The sequence below is a fragment of the Camelina sativa genome, chromosome 20 (assembly GCF_030686135.1).
Source record: "Camelina sativa cultivar CO46 ecotype springtype chromosome 20, ASM3068613v1".
Taxonomy (NCBI): domain Eukaryota; kingdom Viridiplantae; phylum Streptophyta; class Magnoliopsida; order Brassicales; family Brassicaceae; genus Camelina; species Camelina sativa.
The window spans coordinates 30,636,147-30,661,301 of record NC_141899.1 but is presented as its reverse complement, the minus strand read 5'-3'; the positions used below and the strand labels follow the sequence as shown (position 1 = coordinate 30,661,301).

The window sequence follows — 25,155 nt, the reverse complement described above, 5'->3', positions numbered from 1 at the left end:
AGTAGTCTTTCCTTTAGTAAAATACTGTCCCAAGAACGCAACTTTATACTCATCCCATGTTCGAATGGTATCTGCCTTCAACGACTTAAACCAGCGATGACTTTTATCACTCAAAGAAAATGAAAAAACTTGCATTTGACAGCATCATCAAGTACCCCATTCATTCGCGTCGTGCCACATATATCTTCAAAGTACTCTAAATGATAAATTGGGTTCTCTGACGGTAGATCATGAAACTTCTTTTGCTTCACAAGACCCAACAATGCTGGTTTGATATCAAAATCATTTCTAGTGATAGGAGGATGTTGGACACCTCTTCGGTACATCTCAGCCTTTGGAGCATCATGCTCCTTCAAAGTCCGTCGAAATTTACAGATCGTTGATTTAGAGCAGCTAAACGAGCAGCTTCTCAGCGAGCAGTCTCACGGTGTGCAGCTTCTCTTTTCGCAGCTGCACGGGCAGCCTCTCCCCCAGCATAAGGAATTATGTTACCAACAGGAGGAATAACATTCCCAGCTTGATGAAGATCCTCAAACTCTCCAAGATGTTCATCTTCATGATGTTCATCATTCACATTACCAGCATTTCGACCAGCTAAACCATCAGCCATTTTAGCAAGTCTTTTCTTTCTTTTATTCTCTCTCTCAAAATTTCCTAAGTCCTTGTGATATTCTTCTAGGTTTGAAAAGCCTGCATTGCAGGTCATACACCTAAAAACACCAAAAAGAAAGAAAATGTGTTAGTTAACAACTGTAAATAAAAATGCTCTAGACTAAAAACTAATCCTAAATATCTAGGTACCGCAATTGGTCCCCGACAATGGTGCCAACTTGATTGTTCGAGTAAATACCTGATACATTTAACCGTAAGGCAATATATGTGAGGTTGAATCCACAAGTACCAATGGTACACTAAAAATTTGCGAGAGTCGTAAATAGCTGAAGCGAAAGATAGATTTTTGTTTCCAAGATTGTAAATAAAAATGCAAATAAATAAAAGAATTAAATAATAAGATAAAAGCATTGGGCCATAGGATATTTCAGAGATAAATGAGTAATGGATAAAATGAAACAAGGAATTCAATAATTGATAACTGCTCTTGAACATAAACACAAAAGTTTACTAATCCTCTTTCAAGGAATTAGTCACTAAATTTGACTACTGAATTACTAAGCTTTCATTTATAATCTTTTAATCACATTTGCATTATCAAACAAGTCCACTAAGTTCACAAAATCCCCTAAGATCAACTTTCTCAGGTTAGAGAAATATTGCTCAATTTATATTAGTTCAGGCATTCTATCAAACACTTTTGATGCATAGAAAAACCTAGAAATCTAGAGCAAGGTGATTAATCCTATTCTAACATTAAGAACATATGAATCAAAGAACCACAAAGAAATATAATTTCCCAGCAACCAAATAAACCATTCAATCATTGAATCTCCTGCTTAGAACCCTAAAACTCAGTTGGAGAAATACTCACATATAGCAAAATTAACAATGCAATGAAAAGAAGAAAACATAATTAGATTGATGAAATAAAAAACAAAGAGTTTAGAATTCTTCTCTAAATTGTCAAAGAAGATCAATGAATCTCAAATCTCCAATAATAGCTTACAAAAGTCTCATGTGTTGCAGAATAACTCAGAAAAGTGTCCTGCTAAATAGGTTTTTGGGGTATTTATATCATTACTAAAATAAACAAAATAAAATAAAAATAAAAATAAAACTAAGAAAAGTGAAATAAGTGTCTGGATCACAGACAGAGTTCACCAGACTTGTCTACAGACTTCTCCAAACTTCAACAGCACCAGATTTGTCTACAGACTTCACAAGACTTTTCCAGACTTGTGCAGACTTCAGCAGACTTGTCTACATACTTCACCAGACTTCTCCAGAATTTAACATACTTGTCCAGACTTCATGATTCAGTTCAACTGTGGAGATGTCTAAAAATCAATTTCTGCTTCTTTACTCCGGTTAAGCTCGAATCCAACCAAAAGACACCAAATTCACACATCGTTTCCACATCTAATTACAACTAAAAAACAAAAAAAAAAAACATAAAAGACAAACAAAAAATGCAACAAATGAATTAAAAAAATGCTAAATAAGAGAAAGGACACCAAAATCACAATACATCACAATGCCGTGATTGTAGCGGTGTTAAACAATATGTGGACGGCTCTAAAGTCCAAACTCTACGTTTGATTTGTATATGGAGAGTTTTCAAACCGGACAGTGGACCGAGAGATTAGTGAAGCATGGATAGCATACAGGTAATAAACAAAAAGAGACTATCATTCAAATGTGGTACACGTATTAGTGTTCATGTAGAGAAAGAAGATAGTTAAGTATATATACTTCATCTTTATGCAACTAATTACTTGTAACATTTTCTAATCTTACTTGATCAAGCATCCACTTCAAACTAATATCAGAAGTAATAACAAACAGATTTGTATAATTAACTTACACTATATTATTAACTAAACCTAGACCGCTAGACGACCCACAAAATTGAAGAAGTAGATGTAGAAAACCTCAAATACTAACCAAAAAAAGTTCAAGCTTTCCACTTTCTGAAACTCGTATATCAACACCTTATTTTCCGTATAATCTCTCTAAGACTTTAACCATGATGACGAACAAAATTCATCTGTTGGAAGATTTGCAACCGTCTACCAAATTCCATAAGTGAGTTTTATAAAAGAAAAAATTAGATGAAAATTCACTGATGAAAATTATTTGAATAATAAGCATTTGTATAATTTTTCCGACATGTGCTTATTGTATGGTTTTCGAAAACACCAAATATATTTTGTGGAAACAGGTTGCATGAGTTTTCTTAAACATATATATATATATATATATACGTATATTATGCAATCGTGTTACTCCCTCGCTGTAAATGCATTTTTTGACATGAAAAAAATGCGTCTAATATCCTCATTTATTATATATAGCCTATCTAAAGAGTTTCTCCCCAAAAAAAAAACCCTATCTAAAGCACTAAATTTCAATATAACTTTGTCAGAAAATTAAAGATACTAACTTGTTTCATTTATTTCAATATACAGTAGTTCGAGACAACTTGTGTCACTACAAAACTCGACTTCCACACTTGGAGAAGATCCAAATAAATAATTTCTCTCCTTTGCAGTGACTCTCTTGTCTTTCCTAGTTATGAAAACATTGTGTTAGGAGTCCCAAAATTTTCCTGGTATAAAGGATAGTACTAGCAATTTCTTCTAAACTCTAAACTACTAACATTTATTATTTTCACTTGATAATTAAGTAAATTATTAGTATCGAATCCTATTACGATAACCAAGATTATAAATTAAGAAAATTCTATAAAAATGTGAATCATAACAAAAGTATCTTATTTGTAATATAAAATTTTCAAAATGATAAAAATGAAAATCTTTCTTCATAAGTTAATATTTTTTAATTTATCGATAAATTACTAATTATTAATTTATCGATAAATTAAAACATCTATAAATTAATAAAATTTCATAATCCTGACTTTATTAATTTATAAAGGTTTTACTGTAACTTTCGCCATCCTAAGACAGTCACATTAAAACTAACAAGTGATGTAGCCAGTTTCTGGTGCAATACCAATGGTCATTTAAGTGGGATGTATTGGCTGGTCTAGAATAAGCTCTGTTGTAGCACAGTAGAGGGTGGGCTGAGATTTCGGTGTGTGAATGATTTTAACACAACGATGCTGGCAAAACAGTTATGGCAGTTGATTACGGTATATGATTCTCTTTTGTCAAGAGTCTTTAAGGGTCATTACTATCGGAAGAAAATGCTTTGGATCCCATCAAGTCATACACCCTGTCATATGTTGGAGGAGTATAATTTATGCTAGACCTCTGGTAAATAAAAGGCTTATTAAACGGATTGGATCAGGATTTCAATTTGGAGTGATCCTTGGATACCAGCTCATTCCCCGAGGCCAGCCTTAAACAATGGCTTAAATGTTGATATGACATTTTATTGAAAATGAGGCAAATCCGTGGAAGGTTGAGTTGCTTAATGCAACTCTCGACCCGAAAGATGTCTCCATGATACGTTCTATGCCATTAAGGGTGAATAATTGTCCCGACTCCTTTGGATGTCATTATACAAAATCCGATAAATATACGGTAAAATCAGGTCACTACACTATGCATCACACAAATCAAGGTGTTTGGATGCGACCTTCATTCAGCCCAAAAATTACCCCTTTACAAGCTCATGTTGGAAGATCAAGTGTCCATCGAAGATCTGGCAGTTCATGTTGCAAGCCCTTACTGGCTATGTGCCAGTTTCAAAGAATTTGAGTTCTCGCGGGATTGCATGTGATCCGAGTCTTGCATTTCATAAATCACCCCGTCTTTTTATGTCCGCTATCACTACAAGTTTTGGCTCTTTCGCAGGTTCCTACAGCTCCTAGGGCTTTTCCGAGAGAGTCCCTTTTTACAAATATGAATTACATATTCTAGCGAACCCCACCATACTTTGTTGTTGCGATGTTTCCATGGCTAATGTGGTATATATGGAAAACACAGAATGACAAGGTTTTTGAAAACATGGATAGGGACCCAAAGGATACCGTCCTTGTAGCAGAAAAAGAGGAAAAAGTTTGGAGAGCGGCTCAAGTGGATGTCATCCCAGAGATCCGACCTCTACAAACGAATGATTTACATGTTTCAAACCAATCAGTGTATAGGTGTTTCATAGATGGATCATGGAAAGAAAGTGATATTTTTTTCGGGCATTGAATGGTTCTGTACTCATTCCAACAAGCCGGTGCCGACCATGGGAGCTGTCAACCTCCGATGAAGCCTAACGTCCATACATATTGATGTCGAATCGCTTGTGTGGGTCATGAAGTGTATGATGGAAGCAAATAAGGGAGAAGTTGTTGATTATCAACCTAAACATTATTGAACTTCTGAAAAAACAAACTAAAAAATACAAAAACTTAAGAAAAGAAATAATTAATTTTGTATGGAAAATGTAAAACATTACCTTTGAGAAATTGGCTAAATAGAATCTGGAGGGAGAATGAAACATGAAAAGTACAATTTACAAACAAGATATAATTTTTTTTATCAGTGCTAAATGTTGGTGTGAACAATTATGCTTCATAAGTCAATCAAAGTATGGATGAACTTGTGTCAAATATGAAACTGTCATTGTTCGTAGAAACACCAAAATATTTTTAAAAATAGTTTCTTAATCTTCGTAAAGACTCTCTATATTTCATGTCTGCGACGCTTTTGTCCCAAGCACAAATCAGATGGGATCATAACTACGATATATAGCCTGTGCCCTTCAGAGCTTAAAGGATTTACATGTGGTACATGTTGAGATAGAAACAAAGTGCATGTTGCGGTGGAGGCAATTCAAAACCCGCATCCTGACCGCAATATAGAAGTGTTCTAAGTTCTAACCCAAATTCAAGGTTTGATGGGCATTCTGAACATTTGATGTTAAGGTAGTTACCAACTCAGCAAATAAAATTAAATGAGCTATGGCGAATGGTGTCACTCGTGCGAGACGTATAGAGTCCTACTTAGCATTACGAGGATCTTCTTGGCTTCATGATCTGCTGTTGTAGAAAAATACTGTTTTATGTTTTTATGTTCGGTTTTTTTTAATTTGCTTATGGACTGTTGGTTTGGTTGGCTTTAAGCCTTTAAATATATTTCTTGATGTCAACAAATAAAAGGACAGTATTACTCTTTCGACTCAAAAATATAAGATTTTACCTAATATTGCGAAGATTAGGAAACTATTTTAAAAAGTAAAATATTATTGAATAATTAGATGAAATACAACCTAACCAATCATTATATAAAACAAAGACTTTTAAGAGTCAAAAATATAAAACAACACTATAGAAATTTGAAACCATGAAATAAAATATAATAAAAAATCTTAAACATCCAATATTATAGAACAAAGATAATATTATCTTGTGGTAACTAAGGATCAAAAGCCGAGTATCAAGATACTGATATCATTACAAAGATTTTGGTAAACGCGTCTACTCCAAAATTTGGTTGATCACTCCTGAATTTAACAAACATGAATCATAAATTTGTGATTCCGTGACTATGTTTTAGGGGTTTGTTAAATGCAAGAATCCGCATACACAAAAGAATAAATCACGCGTGACTCATCGCAGCATATATTAATCCTGTATAAATTTGTTGATTTTTTATTTTTATGATTGGAAATAAAAATATCAGCTTGCAATCGTATAAAAAATGCATCTGGTGAAGTGACTTTAATGCAGTGTCTAAAGGTAAGTCTTTAATGCATAAGGCACCATCCAGAGTCGGCGCTAGGAATACTAAGGCTACAGACAGTAACATGTAGGAATCGAACACTGCACCTATTAGTGACTCTTAGGCACTTTAACCATTGGGCTACTAAGATAATTTGGCATTTTTGCGGCCGGTTATTTACTTAATATCTTTAAGACGGTAAGCATGTGCTTGCTTTGCTTGGCCTCATGGCCGGCACTGGCACCATCACACCAAGGATCAAGTCCTGCTCCCTACGAATGTAGGAATTAAGCTAATGGGTCGGCATGTTGTGACTTAATGGTTGATAAAAAAAAAGTAAAAAATGCATCTAAACTAGACACCTTCTCACGCGATATAAATGCATTTTTTTGACATGAAAAAAAATGCATCTGAATACCTTTGTCAGAAATATATAACCTATCCAAAGCAATAAATTTAAATATAACTGTGTTACCAAAAAAATTTGAATATAACTTTGTCAGGAAATTTAAAAGATACTACATAATTTTTTTTTTTTGATAACTCAGGAGTGATCCTAAAAGAGATTAGTTTCATTTGTTTTTTTTTTATCCTGTGTTTCAATTAAAGTGATGTTTAGATATAATGATCACAAATAATTAAAGTTATAGAATACCTTTCACGTATTATAAAAATAATTACCTTTAAAAAATTGGCTAAAACATAACTTATTATAATCTGGAGGGAGTATGAAAAATAAAAAGTACTACTTTTGTATATACATTGGTAACTAATTAATCATACTAGTAACAATTACAAAGAAGATATAGATTTTTTCAGTTCTAGGTTTCGGTGTTAACAATTATGCCGGTAGTCGCTGGAGTGTGGATGAACTTGTGTGTCATTGTTCTGAGAAACACCAAACAGATATCTTTAAAACATTCTCTGGTGCTTATGTCAAAAAATGCTCATGAAAATTAAGAGTTAGAACAAATTTAACACAAAAACGGAGTATATGATAGAGCGGATTGTAATTGTGTAAATCTCTGTGAGAGGAGAGCTATGCATTGATCATGTATATATAAGGCTACATGTGATAAGGTAATCTAATCTAGAGATACTAGATATATACAAATATAAAATACACATATATCTACTCTAACACACCCCGCAGTCATAGCTGGAGGTTTTCAAACGCTCAGGCTGGACTAAATTCTTGAAAGAGAGTAGTTGGTAGTCGTTTAGTAAAAATGTCTGCATATTTGAGGGAAGATGGAACACAAAGATCTTAATGTAACCAAGTGCAACACGCTCCCTGACGAAATGTATATCAATCTCAACATGTTTCATGCGTTGATGCTGAATGAGACTGAAAGCAAGATAAATCGCACTTACCTTAACCGGTGGACTATCAGAGTTGGTCTCAGCGAGTTTGGCTTGGTGTCAACCGGAGTGAGGCATGGATTACACACAGTCATGTTAGCCCGATGAAGGTGTCAGCCGCATAATTTTGATGATGAAATGTGCCCTTCTCATTGCGGATAATAGAAATCCCGAGGAAGTGATGCAACAGACCAAGATCTGTCATGGCAAAGATGGAATGAAGAGAGGAAATGAACTCATTGAGAAGAGCAGTCAAGGAGTCGGTGAGAGAAATGTCGTCAACATAGAGGAGCAAGTATGCAATGTCCTCGCCACGAGGACAAAGAAGAAAAGATGTGTCTGAGATACTTTGATGAAAACCGAACCGTGTAGCAAAAGTAGAGAACCAAGTGTACCAGGTCCTAGGAGCCTATTTAAGACCATAAAGAGAACGCCATAAGAGGCACACATAATCCGGTTTGGTGCTATCCTTGAAACCAGGCGGTTGATGCATGTAAACAGTTTCCTTGAGATCACCATGTAGAAACTCGTTCTTGACATCAAGCTTACGTAGTGGACAATCATATGTCGTAGCCACATGTAAGACCGCACAGATAGTAGCAGGTTTGACCACTAGGCTAAAAGTCTTATGACAGTCGATGCCTACTTGTTGAGACTTCCCATTGGCAACAAGACGATCCTTACAGCGGGACAGCTTGCCTATGGAGTCAAACTTGTGCTTGTATAGCCAAACGTAGCAAATAATATTAGTATTCTTAGGTTGTGGTACAAGTGACCACGTCCTCGTTCTAATAAGAGCATTGTATTCCTCTCCCATTAATGGGTTCCAATTAGGATCTCGTGCCGCCTGTATATGGTTTAAAGGTATGGGGGAGATTGTATCTCTGTGAAGATATAGCCTATTGACCGGTTTGAAAATGCTGGCCTTGCTTCACGTCTGCATGGGAAAAGAGAAAGTAGACGAGGGTAGCAGCTCAGGTGGCTGAGCTACGGGTTGAAGCAGCGGTGGCGGAAGAGGTGGCTGACGAGGAATAGGTAGCATTGGAACAATGATCTCTTTGGGGGGGTTCCGGAGCAGGAACATGAGCAAAGGGGAAAACATTTTCATCAAAGACAATATGGCGGGAGAACAAAGTCTTTCTGGAGCGTAGGTTGAGACAGTGAAACCCCCGGTGATCAGAAGGGTAACCAAGAAACACACATGCTGTGGACCTTGGGGCCAATTTGTGAGGAGTGCTCAAGAGCAGGTTTGGATAATATAGTGAACCAAACACGCGGAGATGATCGTAACACGGCTGTTTGTTGAAAAGACGCGTAAATGGTACCTCGTTGTTAAAGGCAGCTGACGGCAGGAGGTTGAGAATGTGTGTTGTTGTGTGTAGTGCATCTACCCAATACGTGAAGGGCATGTGAGCTTGAACAAGAAGGGTGCGTATCAAGTTGTTGAGTGTGCGTAACATCCGTTTGGCTTTCCTGTTCTGTTGAGATGTGTAAGGACACGAGAACCAAAACTAGTACCAGTGGCAGCAAAGTGATCATGAAAGTGTTGATTTTCATATTCGCGGCCATTAACACATTGTAGGAATGAGATACCACGATTGAACTGGGGCCGAAGCGTCACCGAGAAGTGAAGGAACCGGCTGAACACAGCACTCTTCCGCTTGAGATGATAAAACCACACAAAATGATTGTAATCATCAAGAAATATAAGATAGTACTTTATGCCACATATGCTTGAAATGGGTGATGTCCATAAATCTGAATGGACTAACTCAAAGTGTTGTTAAACAATAGAGTTTGAATAATAAAATGAAAAACAAACATGTTTTCCTAGTTGAAACGCATGACACAATGTTGTCAAGTCAGTATTTGAAGAAGAAATAAAACCCAAAGATGCAAGAGATTTAAGAATGGTGGAGCATGTGTGACCCAAACGACGATGCCATAAGATGCTTGTTCGTGCTTGAACGGAAAGAGTGTGTGCAGGTGGTATCAGTAGCGTGATGGTGTACAGCGGGGCATTACTGTTGCAGCGGAGGAGCTTGGTCCGTGTCCGTAGATCCTTAACATAAAATTCAAAAGGATCAAATTCCACAGAACACGTATTATCGGTTACAAAGCGGTGGACATAAATGAGGTTTTTGATAATGGCTGGACTCACAAGAACATTGTTCAAGTGAAGAGGGCGAGAGGTTAAAGGTATATTGGTTGAGTGGGAATGGGTGACATGGGCAGAGGATCCATTGCCAACAATAATATAGAGAACAATGCTTTTATTAAAAAGACAACGTAGCGTACCTGGCTGAGTTTCAATGTGATTGGTAGCCCCGAAGTCTATCACCCAAGCGTTTCCCATCGGGTCCTGCAACGTCATTGTGCTAAACGCCTATGGCAGAGCAGTGAGCGTCGGTGTGCTCCCTAATCACGACACTAGATAGTTGTGTTGGACATAGTGATCCTTAGCATGTGAACGTGAAGCAGCATACGGTGGTGGATAGCTTCCAGGAGAAATGGCAGGAGCAGCATACGAAGGAGAGTAGGCATGGTGTAACGATGGAGGTGCATATGGAGGTGGTGCGCCGTATGGCCGCTGAACGACCATGGAGGTTGATTGTAGCCCCATGGAGGAGGATAACCATACTGGTTGTTACTCCAATTGTTGCGACCACGCACACAATTGTTGTGGCCTCTTCCCCTATTTATGTTGTTGTTATTGTAGCCTCTGCCCGAGTTGTTACTGTTGTGATTGTGGCTGTTGTAGTTTTGTGAGTTGGTCTGTTGATGTTGATCGTGGTTTGTGAACAGGACCGTTGGTGAGGAAGCGTTCAAAAGCATCGAACGACCTTTAGTGAAAGAGGGGAACAAGACTTGATGTTGAATAACATTGATAATGCTGTCAAATTTGCCAGACAAACCATTCACCATATGCATAACCAAAGCCCGATCAGTGACTAGTGACTCAAGATTAACCAACAAATCCGAGAGACTTCAATTTGTGGTTATAATGAAGATACTCATATCACGAAACAGTTCTTCAAGCGTGATCCAGATGTCACGCGCCTTGGACTTGGCTTTAAGGATGGTGTCAAGGAGCTGTTCCAACACCGTGTCATAGATCCACATCTTTACAAGCCCATCACGTTATTTCCACTATTGTTCATCAGCAGCGGTTGGCACAGAAGAGCCATCGAGATGTTCCAAAACACCAAAACTGCTGCAATGAGTTTCGAAGAGCTCTTGCCAGATGTCATAGATCAGCTTGTTCATGTCAAGTTGGATGGGGATGTAGCCTCGAATCTGTGCGATTCCAAAGTGCTTGTCTGTGTTGGGAATAACGGCGGTTTGAAAGGAGCCAGTCATCTTCACCAATCACGAAACAAAAATCAAGATAGAAACGAAAGAAAAGAGAAAGAAGAAAAAAAAATAAACGACGTAGACATAAAAAGAAGAGAGCGGAGGAGGATCGAAAATAGCTTTTTAAATTAATTGCTTTGATACCATGTAATTATGTAAAAATTCGTGAGAGGAGAACTATGCATTGATCATGTATATATAAGGTTACATGTGATAAGATCAAATCTAATCTAGAGATACTAAATATTTACAAATATAAGATACACATATATCTACTCTAACACAAATTATTTAGTTTTCTCATGTCTAAATTAACTTCGTTTTGGAGATCGTGTAAAAGCGGATTCGGGTTCGATTTAAGCTCTCGACAAATAATCTCAAAAGATGTGTTTATACGTGTTTTGGTATCTACATATTGTTATCATGAACATAATCCCCGATTAATGTAAAGGCTATGTGGTCATAAATGCAATCCACACCTACTCTTTTCTATAAGACAAGGTCAATCATTTTTGAAGTACAAAACAAAATATATCTATGACGTTATCAATTGTAAAGTTGTTAAAAGCTATTCCTATTTTAGAAATCGCTAGGCGCTTGTCGGGTGGTCGAGATGGGTCTAGTGTCTAGCGAGAAAATTAGAGATTAAACGGGAATTAATTGAGGACTAGTTTTAGAGTTATTTTATTAAATTAACAATAAAATAAAAATATATTGTATTAAATATATGTATAATTCTGTTTATGTTAAAAAGAAAATATCAAATAAAATATAAAACTATAGTATTATCTTTAAAATTATGGTAAACACATAAAAACATCATTTTAAAAGAAAATTTTATAATTTTTGTTAAAAGTTATGCATTAGTTATTGTAAAACATCATAATCTCTTAATTTAAATACCTAAATAACAAAAATACTTATGTTTGATTTTTATTTGGTTTAAAAAAAAATTAGTATACATAAAATTATAGGACTAGACATGCATAATCGGATAATCGATGCTAGGCGGGGATTAGTCATTAATCGAGACGAAGAGGATAGACCTAGCAATTTTACAGGGTGTAATCGGTGCTAGGTGGGGATTTTTTAAACAGAAAAGATTACTAATCGGTCAATATATCTTTATGAGAAGAAATAAAAATATTTTTTAGTAATATTTACAAATATTCAATAAAAATTTTAAACATCAATTTTGTAAGTTAATTTATATTTTCTGAATTAGAAAACACTTTTTTTTTTAACTCTTGTTCAATTAATTTAACCAATGAATGTAACAAATGAATGTAACAAAAAAAAAACAAAGAATAAGGCCGTTCTATCTCGACCCGATCAAGGTAATAAGACAGCCGTCCATCCCTCAGAGCATGAGCAGTGGTAAGTGTCTCACCAAAGTCTCTTATACATAAAAAAATACTAAAATGATAATTGATATTTTTAAATTATTTGAGTCTCTAAAAAAAGAAGTGGTAGATTATGGTTGATAACCAGTGAATGGTCGGGGGAGTTTTTGGTTGCCGAGTTTGATGGTTAATCATTTAATCAATCTAGTTACAAAGGACTGACATCTGCTTATTCTTGAGGAGTTTTTTGATTTTGTGCATATCTCTTTTATTCGGAGTATGCTGATTAGTAAAACTTGTCAACCGGATAGATTATTATGACATTTTACTAAGTCAGGGAAGTATACGGTCAGATCAGGTTATCGGTTGGCCCGAGATTTAATTGCGGATGTTGAGTATGGGGCGACTACTGTGGCCTTGCGGGCTCAGTTGTGGAATTTAGATGTACCCTCAAGGATTCAACACTTCTTCTGGCAGATTGGGTCGGGTACTCTCCCCGTTTTAGAAAGGCTTTCATATCGGGGTGTTCGGTGCGACGCTATGTGTAAACGGTGCGATTCTGCAATAGAGACTATCAACCATGCCTTATTTGAGTGTCTTCAATCGCGACGCATTTGGGATTTGTCCCCAGTGGTGATCAATTCGGGAGGCTTTCCATATGATTCGATTTATGTGAATCTAGATTTCATATTCTGGCGGGCGTCTTTCCAATCCGAGGTTTCAGATATAGCTCTTCGTTTACCCTGGATCGTATGGTCAATTTGGAAAGATAGGAACAAAAAGGTTTTCCAAGGTATTGAGGTAGAACCAACTGAAATTTTGAATCAAGTGGCAAATGATAAATTACTGTGGGAGGAGGCCAAATCATACTCGACGCGTTATGTGGATCCACCGCATCTTTTGGAGGATAGGGGTCTCTTCTCTCGTTGTCAGATCGATGGTTCATGGAAAAATGCGGATCCTTTTCAGGGTTTGGGCTGGTGGTATTGCAGCGGCGAAGATTCAACGCTCTTTTTGGGAGCACGGAGTCACCGCAGAGGTCTTACTCCCCTACGTGCGGAACTACAAGCACTAATCTGGACTATGGAGTCTTTACTGGCGGCTGGAGTTGTTTCTCAGGTCTTTGAGACGGACTGTGCTGAGCTTGTTGCGATGGTGCAGACGCCGGAAGATTGGCCCGCTTTCTCCAATTTGCTGGAGGATTTCGCTTTCCTCCGAAGCTTTTACCCTTCCTTCATCTTGGTCAGGATCCCACGAGATGTCAACGTTAGGACGGACTGCCTGGCTCGGTCTTCATGATGCTTAACTTCTGAATCTATTTTTGTAAACTCTTTGTCTCCTGTTTGGGAAACCAATCTTGGAGTTCTCTTTTAATTTTATTAATGTTTGGTTAAAAAAAAGAAGTGGTAGTCTCTCGTGATCTCTCATACGAAAGACTCTATCCACTTTATTGAGAAATTTTTACAATTAAATCATATTAGTTATTATTATATTAATTTTTTTTAGATGAGAAACACTTTTGAGAAACTAGTATTGTAAATGCTATTAAAGCATATGCATTGGTAGAACAATGTAACGTTGAAAGATGAGAGGAAGGAGATGAATATTTCTGTATATTATTTAATGGTATTTTACATGGCTTTTATAGAATACAATGAGATCTTATAATATCTAATTACAATCAATGTAATATACGATCACAATCTATCTCAATCACAATCGTATCAATTAACTTTAACCAGATCTTCCTTAACTTGTTGCACAAGTTGCGGAGGTGAATCCGTAATACCCTCCCTCAAGTTGGAGCATGCCACTTGCAAATGCCCAACTTGACCATAATGGCTTTAACTTGACCACTAGGATCACAAGTCTTGGTTTCTCTTCCAAGACCTGAAAAGTTTTGCATACAAACTGCAAAAATTTTACAAATGACCAGCAGACTGATTGCTTGCTATTGCACAATTTCAATCAGAGGTGCTTCTATACTCATTATCTTCCACACAACCTTGTTTCTTCCTTGCTAAGCTATCTGCTCAACACCATTATTTTCGTGATCGTCATGCTTTTCACGTCCGATGCTTGTAGGAATTTTCACAAGACAACCAGATCCATGTTCTGAACTTGATCATGTCTCCATCGTCACATCTCGGTTTCTGTATTTATCATGGTGTCCACTGTTGTCTCATCTCGGCTTTTTTTGTCGTAATGGTTTGTCGATGTCACAACACAAGAGTTGTGTGTGACACAAGGATTCCTTCAAGTCGTGTTCTTGCTTTTCGGGTTCGTCGATACCTTCTTCATGTCCATCTTCTTGGACTCCACTGTCATTTTTTTCATCATCAGATCTGGGGCACCACTAGATTGAACTTGAGTAATAGTGGCTCATGATTTCTCTGTCACGGCAATACGCCGGTGACACTGTCTTCGTCTTATCATCCACCTTGTCTGACTTTATCATGTCGGAGCGACAATCGTCAAAAGTTTTAGAAACTTTTTGATCGTATATCACCGTCGTTATCGTCATCTTCGTCATCGTCGTCTTTGACGGTCGTCATAATCGATCCACTAGGATCAACCCGCTCTGCTACCATGAAAGATGAGAGGAAGGAGATGAATATTTATGTATATTAATTAATGGTACCTTACATGGCTTTTATAGAATACCATGGGATCTTATAATATCTAATTACAATCAATGTAATATACGATCACAATCGTATCTCAATCACAATCGTATCAATTAACCTTAACTAGATCTTCCTTAACTTGTTGCACAAGTTGCGAAGTTGAATTCGTAATAAACGTTTTGTAAATATATTTTTTTAATATGGTTAATATGATTTAAGTTTTATGTTAAATTAAGAAAAAAATTAAAAACTAAAACAGAACCAATAGAATAGTGCCACATATGAAATAAGTTTCTCACAAAATTTCTCATGGTTTCTCATATAAAAAATAATTTTCTCTCCTCTCTACAACTTTTTAATATTTTTCTTCTAAATATTTTCTTTTTAATAAACTTGGTGAGAAATTCCCTATGCACATGACCTTATAACATTGGAAATAATAGTCTTAGCTAAACCATTGGTTTTCAATGAAAAGAGCTTGAACGAAACCATTTATAAATAGGAAATCTCTGTGGGTGCAATGGATTGACATGTACCTGTTAAAACGCAGATCTTTCTGGGCGATAGCTGAAAATACAAGTATATGCAGCTATAGACTGTCATTGGAGTGGCCAACGTACCGTTCACAACAAATTAGTAGTAAAATTGTTTTAAAAAATGGTAAGCCATAAGCTCGTGTATAGCATGGATATTCATCTAGTTAGTTTAAATTATTGAAGTAATACGGGTGATGGACTAACGCCTAGCGGCTATCCGAGATATGGGAATTAATCGGGGATTACTGTCCAATAACTGTGTTTAATTACCTTTTGTTGATTTTTATGATTGTAAATAAGATATCAGCACGCAAAATCAAAATGGTCTGCAATATTTTGTTTCGAGACAGCAGAACATGCATGTGCGTAGTTATGCAATGTACCTCCCTCGCTATAATTGCCTCTTTTTTACCCATATAGTATAACACCTGTCCAAAGCAATAAATTTGAAATTAATTTTTGTCAGCAAATTTAAGATGCTAACTACGTTTCATTTTTTAATGTTTTTTAATTATGGAGTATGTATCAATTAAAATGATATTTAGATATAGTAATAAATATACAAATTATTAAAAGTTATTAGCATAGAATACAGTAAAACCTCTATAAATTAATAATATTGGGACCATGAAAATCTATTAATTTATAGAAGTTTTAATTTATCGATAAATTAATAATTACTAATTTATAGAGAGACTTTTCTAATTTGGTAAAAAAATCAAATAAGATTTAATTGTTATAAATAATATTTTTATAAAATCAATTACAAAGAAAATAACAATTATCATGTTTTGAAGATAACGCTCAAAAATGTTTATATAGTAAAAAAAGAAAAATAAACTCTAGTAAAAAGTAATGTGTATATATATACATATATTTAGAGAATTTTATATAATTATTAATTATACTATTGATGTGACCATATATTTACAAAGTATTTTCAAAAAAATTATTATCTTATTATATTATATAATTGTATCTAAAATTACACTAGTCCCAACTTGGGAATTGAAAAATTTATTAATTTATAGAAATTATTAATTTATAGAGTATTAATTTATAGACGTTCTACTGTATATTTAGTGTATAATCAATAATCATAATCGTTTGATTTTTGCATGATATAATTAAAAATCCAACCTGATATTGCTTAAAGATTATCTCTGATGCTTATTAGTTATTTCAAAGAAAGCTCATGAAAGAGTTAGAAAACAAAAGTAAACACATAAAGGATGATACGAGAGCAGAAGTATTTGGTTTTCTCATTTATAAATGAACTTTCTTTTGAGATCGGGTGAAAGCGGATTCGGTGGGATTCGATTTAAGCTCTCCACAAATGGTGAAAGATGTGTTTATAATAGTATACCTCTCACGGGTTTGGATACTAGGTACCATGTAAAAGTTGTTCACATTCATTTTTATCCATGAGAGTCGACTACACAATCCTTTTATTTTGCATGCTGTACATAAAGGTTATATAGTATTTCAATTAAGTTTTTCACTGAAGTGCCCCGGCTCTACACATGTGCGGGGAGTGCATTTGCACAGGGTCTATGTAATTTTTGTCATTTTTTTACACTAAAATTAGGGTCCAAATTTTTTTTTTTTTTTTTTAACATGAAAATAAGGTCCATTTTTTTTCCAGCTCAGGGTACTTCAAAATATTGAGCCGGACACATGTAGAGTTGGTTCAACGTGCTAGGTATCCTTTAACTGCTTTCGAAGTATCCGCATGAGTAGAGTTAGTCTTTGATGTTAAGTAGTTATATGCTAGAAGCTCAGGAGATTCTTTTGAGAGAGGTTCAAGAAATAATTGATGAATAAAATATAATGAGACAGCCCTAAAAAATACAATGAAAGACTTTCAATTTTGTGCCAAAGTTTGCAGTAGTTGCGCCCATATCACTTTAACCAAGATGATTTGCTGAATATGATACGATCGAGTCGACTACACGATCCTTTTATTTTGCGTGCTGTACATAAAGGTTATATAGTATTTCAATTAAGTTTTTCACTGAAGTGCCTGAAAATATCATCAAAGCTGCAGGAGTTTTGTTAGTTGTATTGCAAGATGCGTGTGAAGATCAAATTTGATATTTTGAAAAATTAACAGATAAAATCTAAAAGTAAATGCAGGTTATCATTTAAAATTTAAATATTATACTCCGCAAAACATAACATTTGTTTCTTATACCAGTGTACTTATTAGTGTCAAGAGAGATGTATTTTCATATTTAATTTATAGAATAACATAGATATATATATATATATACATATATATATATATATATCAAAAGTAAATATCTTGCATCACGTGTTTTGGTATCTACATGTTGTTATCATGAAAATAATATATATATTATTAAAGGTTATGTGGTGTTCCATTTTATAAACATACAAATGCAATCCATACCTACTCTATTCTATAAAAGATGGAGAATCAGTTTTTAAGTACATTAAAAAAAATCTATGACGTTAAAAATATTGAAATCTTATAAGGATAAAATTTGGTAAAAGCTTCTTCCAGATCCAACATTATTAACTGGTCAATATATCCTTATGAGAAGAAATAAAAAGTGATTTTTAGTAATATAAAATTAAATAAAACTTTCAAATATATATTTATGAAACTGAAGAAGTAAATATTTTTTAACTAATATTTTCTGAAATAACCTAGAAAACATTCAAATTTGTATTTTGTGGAAGAAGTAAAAATATTTACGATCTCTTTAGATATAATATTACTCTATTCATTCAAAAATATAAAATGTTTTAGCTAAAAATACTAAATATATAGATGAAATACAATCCAATTAACTGTAAAAATGACTGTCAAATTTTTTTTTTTCAAACAAAAATATCAAATAACATTGAAATTTGACATATTATAAAATGAAAAAGAAGATATTTTTAAACATCTTATATTATTGAACAGAGGGAGCGTGCATGCATTATATTATTAAATAAAATTTAGAAACAATTATGTTCAGCCATTTGTTTATGAGTTTCTCACAAAGTTTTCAAAGTTTATCATTTAAAAGACTCACATTTTATTATTTCTTACTTTTTTAATATTTTGTATTTTTTGTGGATGAGATACTCGTTAAAAAACTACCACTCCAAATGCTCTAAGAATCAAAAGCCAAGTTATGCAAAAAATAAGTCTACGCGTAGAAGACTCATCGCATCATGTATTAACTATGTGATTTAATTAGTTGATTTTTTATGATTGGAAATAAAAATATCAGCACAGAAAACTAAAAATGTCTTGCAATATTTTGTTTCCACACACAAGAACATGCAAGTGCTTAATTATGTAATTGTATCTCCCTCGCTGTAAATGCATCTCACTACTCATTTTATTATAGTCAATATTACTCCATTATCTTCTATTTATATATATAGTACCTGGCCAACGTCAAATAATTTATGACAACTTCCGTCAGCAAATTCAAGTTGCTCACTAGTTTTTATTTTTTAGTTGTTTTTTTTTCTTATATGTTTCAAACTTTCAATTATAGTGATGTTTACATCCAAATAAAACAATAAACTCATACAAATATCATATGATGGGTTATATTGTCGGATGAATTTAGATTGACATTCAAATAAATTTAAAATATTATTAACCCAGTTCTGCCATTTATTATTTTGTTAACACCTATATATTAAAATACTATTACACATGTCGAATTAAGTTAATTTAATTATAAAGATATAAAAAATTTGTTTCACGGTATAATACCACATATTAAATTCTACTAATAACTACACAATTATTAACGGTTATGAGGTGTTCCATTTTCTAAACATTTGGCTCAACTACTACTTTTCATTCACCCATAAGCGATTACACGTCAAGTTCCACAAGGCTTTTTTACCCAATCTGGCACAATAGAATACAATCTGGGGAGAATCAATTTTTAAGTAGATAAACAATGTACTTCTATGACGTTAACAATATTAAAATCTTAAGACCATAAGAATTGAAAATAAAAGTTATGACTGATCGACAATATTTCTATGACGTGAACAATATTTTTAGTAATACTTACACAATGTAGTAAAAGTTAGTGGTTGAAATTAAATGTGTTTGCAAGAGGTTTACGGCTAATCGACCAGCACATGCAATATCCGAATAACAAATTAACTGTAATATAAAATCATAAAAAGCATAAAACATAAAAATAATATTATTCTCTTTTTAATTATTATTACAGATTTTTTTTTTTTTAAATTGGTTATTAGATACGAAAAAGGAAACGCAATAATTTTATATCTTCTTTCTAATTATTATATATAAAAAATGAAATTACTAACTGCTTACAGAAGAAAAAAACTTTGAAATCAAGTAATTTCAAACAAACTGAAGCAATATTTAACATTTTTATGATTGTTTTTAAACGCTAACAACCACAATCATCCCCAAACACTGCGTTTGATGATGGTAACAAACATTGAAACTAACATTTATCGTCTCTAACGGTTATCGTGCCTTAACCCAATCAGTTCTATTAAAATGTAAAGAAAATTATTTCAGTTCAAAATAATTGATATATAATCCCTCCGTTTTTTATTACTTGTCATTCTAGAGATAAATTTTTGTTTCCCAATACTTGTCGTTTTAGATTTCCAATGCAAATGTTTGGTAAAAATTTCAATTCTATCCAACTTTATTAATGTTTTGACCAATAAAAAAATTAGAAAATATATTAAAAAGGGATAAAACAGAAAATTTAATGGTTTTCTTAATCTGTGTGAAACAACCTTAAACGACAAGTAATATAAAACGGAGGGAGTATTACCCATATAACTTTGTTAACAAAAGTCTGCGAATTAGAGCATAATTGATCTAGTTTTTTTTCTCCCTCAACTAAAACTTTAATTATCGCAACTTTTTTAGTTTTTTTCCTAGTTCTAAATACATCAAACATATTTATAATAAGCAACTATTTTTGTGATTAATTTATAATGTGAAAATTCTCTGGTTAGATGAATTAATTTTCTTTAGTTTTACAAAATGATTTGTTATTCATAAAACTTATAAATCATATTATTTTATCATTTAATAGATAATTTGTTCATATACTAATTTTTAATGTAACCTATAATTAACAGTTTTTAAATAATAGTCTTTTTTTCTGAGAGAAAAACATTTAATAAAATAAAAAATGAAATAGTGATGAAAAATATATTTCTTTCATTTACAGTTTTAAAATTATTACAAAACTTACTTTTATGTTTATATAATTTTTTTTTTTTTTTTTGTTATAGTGTGACGTGTGCCCCATACTAAAAAGTGTTCTAGATCCGCCACCGATAGTTTTCATAAACCTTTCTTTACATTTTTTTCTGAGTTTTTCGTATTTAGAAAGATGAAAAAAACTATTTCAATCTACTCACTTTAAATGACGATTAATCAAATTTATAATTTGGGTTTTGCTTTTCGACGTCAAAATTCTATAGGGTCCTAAAAGATAGGGCTTCCCTCTACTCTTTTTTTCCTATAAAATCACTCCCATCTCTACACTCACTCTCCACCATCACCTATCTTAAAAATGGAATTGTCAAGCTTTTTGCTCTCTCTCTTACTCTTTCTAGTGTCTCTTTCTCCTCTGCCTCCACTAGTTTCAGCTCATACCACTAACCACGAAGACTTCCTTAGGTGTCTTTCTCACCGCATGAACGACAACACCGTCGGATCCAAAGTCATACACACCTCTAAAGACTCTTCCTTTTTCTCCATCTTAGATTCTTCCATACAAAACCCTAGATTCTCGGTTCCCGAAACACCTAAACCGGTCTCAATCATAACTCCGGTTCAAGCAAGTGACGTTCAAGCCGTGATCAGATGCGCACGGCTGCACGGTATCCATGTAAGGATCCGCAGCGCTGGTCACGCCTGGGAAGGTCTATCTTACGTCGCGTACGACAAACCATTTGTTATCATCGATTTGAGAAAACTTCGGTCTATATCACTTGACGTCCATAACCGGACTGGTTGGGTCCAAACCGGAGCAACCACTGGCGAGTTGTACTTTGAGATTGGGAAAACCGCCAAATCTCTTGCTTTCCCAGCCAGTATTCACCCAACCGTTGGCGTCGGAGGACAGTTTAGCGGAGGAGGTTACGGTACGTTGCTTAGAAAATACGGTTTGGCAGCTGATAACATAATCGATGCACTTGTTGTTGACGCGAGTGGGAGGATACTTGACCGACAAGCAATGGGAGAGGACTACTTCTGGGCGATTCGTGGAGGCGGGGGATCAAGCTTTGGCGTTGTACTGTCATGGAAGATTCAGTTAGTCGAGGTTCCTTCCACTGTAACCGTATTTAAAGTCAAGAAAACATCGAAGAAAGAAGCTGTTAAGGTCATCAACAAGTGGCAGTACGTTGCGGATAAGGTTACTGATGATCTTTTTATCAGTGTAACAATGGAGAGATCGAACGAGAACATGGTGCATGCGTTGTTCACTGGACTTTATCTTGGTTCCGTGAACGATCTTGTGGCCTTGATGGGAGAAAAGTTTCCGGAGTTAACTCTTGAGATTGAAGATTGCAAAGAGATGAGTTGGATTGAGTCTGTACTCTGGTTTGCTGATTTCGCTGAAGGAGAATCACTTGGTGTTCTTGCGAATAGGAAGCGTACATCTCTCTCTTTCAAGGGAAAAGACGATTTCGTTCAAGAACCAATACCCGAGGCTGCAGTTCAAGAGCTATGGAAGCGAATGGAGGCGCCTGAGGCTCGTCTTGCAAAGCTCATACTAACTCCATTTGGTGGGAGAATGAGTGAGATCGCAGAGTACGAAACGCCATTCCCACATCGAGAAGGGAATCTCTATGAGATTCAGTATTTGGCTTTCTGGAGAGAAGAGGAAGACAAGAACAAGGCCGATACAAAGAAGTATCTCCAATGGGTTCAGGGTGTTTACGATCTTATGACTCCTTATGTCTCGAAATCTCCAAGAGGAGCTTATGTCAATTTCTTGGATATGGATTTGGGGATGTATCTTGGAAAAGATAAGACAAAGTACGATGAAGGAAAGAGTTGGGGAGTGAAGTACTTCAAGAACAATTTCGAGAGGTTGGTGAGGGTGAAAACTAGTGTTGATCCAACAGGTTTCTTCTGCAATGAACAGAGCATTCCTCTACTCAAGTCCGTTGACGATATCTGAAAATAGCCTATGAGCTAGTCTTTTAACTGTGAAATCATCTGTTTTTTTTATTGAATACTTGATGATGCTCCAAGTATTCAAGATTTCTCTGTGTGTTTGTGATATAAAGTGTGTCTCGGAATAAAGATTTCATGGTTTAAATGTTTAACTAAAAACAGTTTCTTCAAGAGCAAGCAAGTGTAAGTTCTTCACTTTTATTAAAGAAAACTTGTAGTACTATTTTTTAATACAGGATGATTAAACTTACTCTTCCACAACAATACAATTTATTTCTATATAAACTCTTAAATATCTACCCAAAAAGTCAACAAAGTTTTGGTTACGACTTCAAGACCCACCCGTCGAGCAGGGACGAAAGTCGGCCTTAGGTTTTAAAGTTTAAACATACTGAAACTCACAATACCGAGTCATTAATAATTTGATAAGTTTTCTGGTCCCATGTTCAGGACACATTAATATATCCACATGGTTCAAAAAATTGGATAAGGTGGGCCTCGATTGTAGGAAATCGGTGAATTAAATCGATTAAACTGGTTAAGAGTTCAAAACCGGTAATAATCGGTCAAAGCAGTTTAGTATTTGTTTTCTTTTCGGAAAACACATATTTTCCCTGATATTATACCAGATAGAACCCAAACTTTACCTTCGTTCCAGATGGCTTTCCTGAAATTATTCTCAACCTATATACACCCGACATTGTAATTTAAGTTTTGTATCTTCATAGGATAGAAGCTATCATCTATTTCACCATTGTGATAGGTTTAATTGGTTTACTATTTGTTAAATCGAGTGACAAAGTCTACAAACCAAAGGAAACCTGATTTCAAACCGATTAGAACCCGATTAGAAAACATAACTCCTCAACCGAAATCGGGTTCCTAATCAATTTTGATTTTGAGTTGCAACATACCAGACTTGTTGTAGTTGCAATTGTTTTTGGTTGGACTTGGAGAAGGAGATTCGCAAGCCCACTCGACCAGCCCATGAGAGGTACTCGACCGAGTTGGCAAAGAAGTAAGGCCCATTCGACTCTTATTTCTCTAGAATGATCGAGTGGAGGGAAGAAAAAGAAGAAAAAATTGAATTTTCAAACTTGGGTCAAGGGAGCTCGACCACGTGCTGGTCGAGTGTGGGGTCGAGTGGCAGCAAAAAGCAGGTCAAAGATTCTCATTTCAAATTTGAATGGTATGGACGCTCCACCCTTGTCTTCTTGTCCCCTTAGCTTCTTTAAATAGAGCTTACACGATCCTATACCTCTCACACTCTCTCATTTGCTCAAAACAACTAGAATCAAGTTTTAAAATCTCTCCCAAAGTTCATCATTTGCTCAAGCTTAGCTCTTTTAAGTTTTTGGGTCACTAACCTATTAACCTTAAGCTTTGAGTCTATTCTCTTCAGTTCTGTTCGAAAATGTCTTCAAAGATTACTAGGAAGTCTCAACAAGCGGCTGCAAGCTCCATGGAACGTCGTGATGCTCACCTTGAATCAAGAGGAGAAGCTGGAAGAACCACTCGACGCCCCACTCGATCAAGCACTCGACCGAGTGGTGGTCCGAGTGGCCGGTCGAGTCAGATGTCATGTTCAAGGAACCAGTCAGTTGAGGAAGATCCTGAGAGAACTGAAAGTGAAGAAGAAAGGGAGCCAACTTTTATGGAGTTCATGAGGAGAAACAAGGCAAAAGGGAAGAGGCCAGCAGTTGAGGTTGAACAAGAGGAGATTGAGAGTGAGAGTGAGGAAGAAAGTGAAGAAGAAGAAGGAGAGGATGATGGAGAAGCAGAATCTTGTGGCTTGACAAAGAGGCAACTTTATGAAGCATTCATGAGAATGGAGTTCGTGGGGACTAGATATCCACACAAGGAAACCATGGAGAAGCTAGCAATTGATGAAGATGTGGAGTATCTTTTTGAGAAGAGCAACTTAACCAAGTTCATGGGGCTTTGCATGGAGGGCTACAAAGAAGAGAGTTGTGAGTTTCTTGCCACAGTCAAGCTGCACACATATGCAAGGAAGGATGCTGAGTTTGGAGCTGGTCACATTACCTTCACAATCAAGGGGAAGAAGTATGAGCTTCCAATGAAGAAGATAGCAAATGTGTTTGGTTTTGAAGTTGGGAGTAAAAGGAGCTTGATGATACCTAGAGAAGAGCTCTATTCCATTTGGGAAACCATTGGAGACAACATCACCTATTCATCCTCCAAGACCAAAAGTTCAAAGATAAGAAGCCCAGTCCTAAGGTACTTCCACAAGGCCTTAGCAAACACCTTCTTTGCTAGGAAGGAAACTGAAAATCTCAATGAGGGTGAGTTGAAGATGATTGATATGGCTCTCAATGGAATCATCCTCAAGGCAAGAGATCGAACCATCATTCTTGGGAGCACTGTGGAGACTGACCTTGCAATGGTGCTCATTGACCACATGATATATTTGAGAAGTTGGGTGGGCAAGTTGCAAAACAAATGTTC

General features: G+C 35.2%; 2 protein-coding genes and 1 long non-coding RNA gene across 3 annotated transcripts; 2 read left to right on the top strand and 1 right to left on the bottom strand.

The window, feature by feature from the left end:
- Positions 1–9,361: 9,361 nt before the first annotated feature.
- LOC147919660 (uncharacterized) lies at positions 9,362–11,179 on the bottom strand. Its single transcript, XR_015594038.1, has 2 exons — positions 9,957–11,179; positions 9,362–9,720 (listed from the first exon to the last, which is right to left on the bottom strand). It is a non-coding gene; the product is annotated as an uncharacterized LOC147919660 (long non-coding RNA).
- A 1,716-nt stretch (positions 11,180–12,895) lies between these two features.
- Positions 12,896–13,654, top strand: LOC147919659 (uncharacterized). Its single transcript, XM_087504042.1, has one exon. The coding sequence runs from the start codon at positions 12,896–12,898 to the stop codon at positions 13,652–13,654; it is 759 nt and encodes a 252-aa protein (XP_087360168.1).
- Positions 13,655–20,825: 7,171 nt separating this feature from the next.
- Positions 20,826–22,848, top strand: LOC104771614 (berberine bridge enzyme-like 28). Its single transcript, XM_010496167.3, has one exon. The coding sequence runs from the start codon at positions 21,077–21,079 to the stop codon at positions 22,691–22,693; it is 1,617 nt and encodes a 538-aa protein (XP_010494469.1). The 5' UTR covers positions 20,826–21,076; the 3' UTR covers positions 22,694–22,848.
- Positions 22,849–25,155: the final 2,307 nt, after the last annotated feature.

Bases quoted from the DNA above. Each gene is read 5' to 3' on its own strand.
- LOC147919659 (XM_087504042.1), top strand. From the start codon at position 12,896: ATGTGTAAACGGTGCGATTCTGCAATAGAGACTATCAACCATGCCTTA.
- LOC104771614 (XM_010496167.3), top strand. From the start codon at position 21,077: ATGGAATTGTCAAGCTTTTTGCTCTCTCTCTTACTCTTTCTAGTGTCT.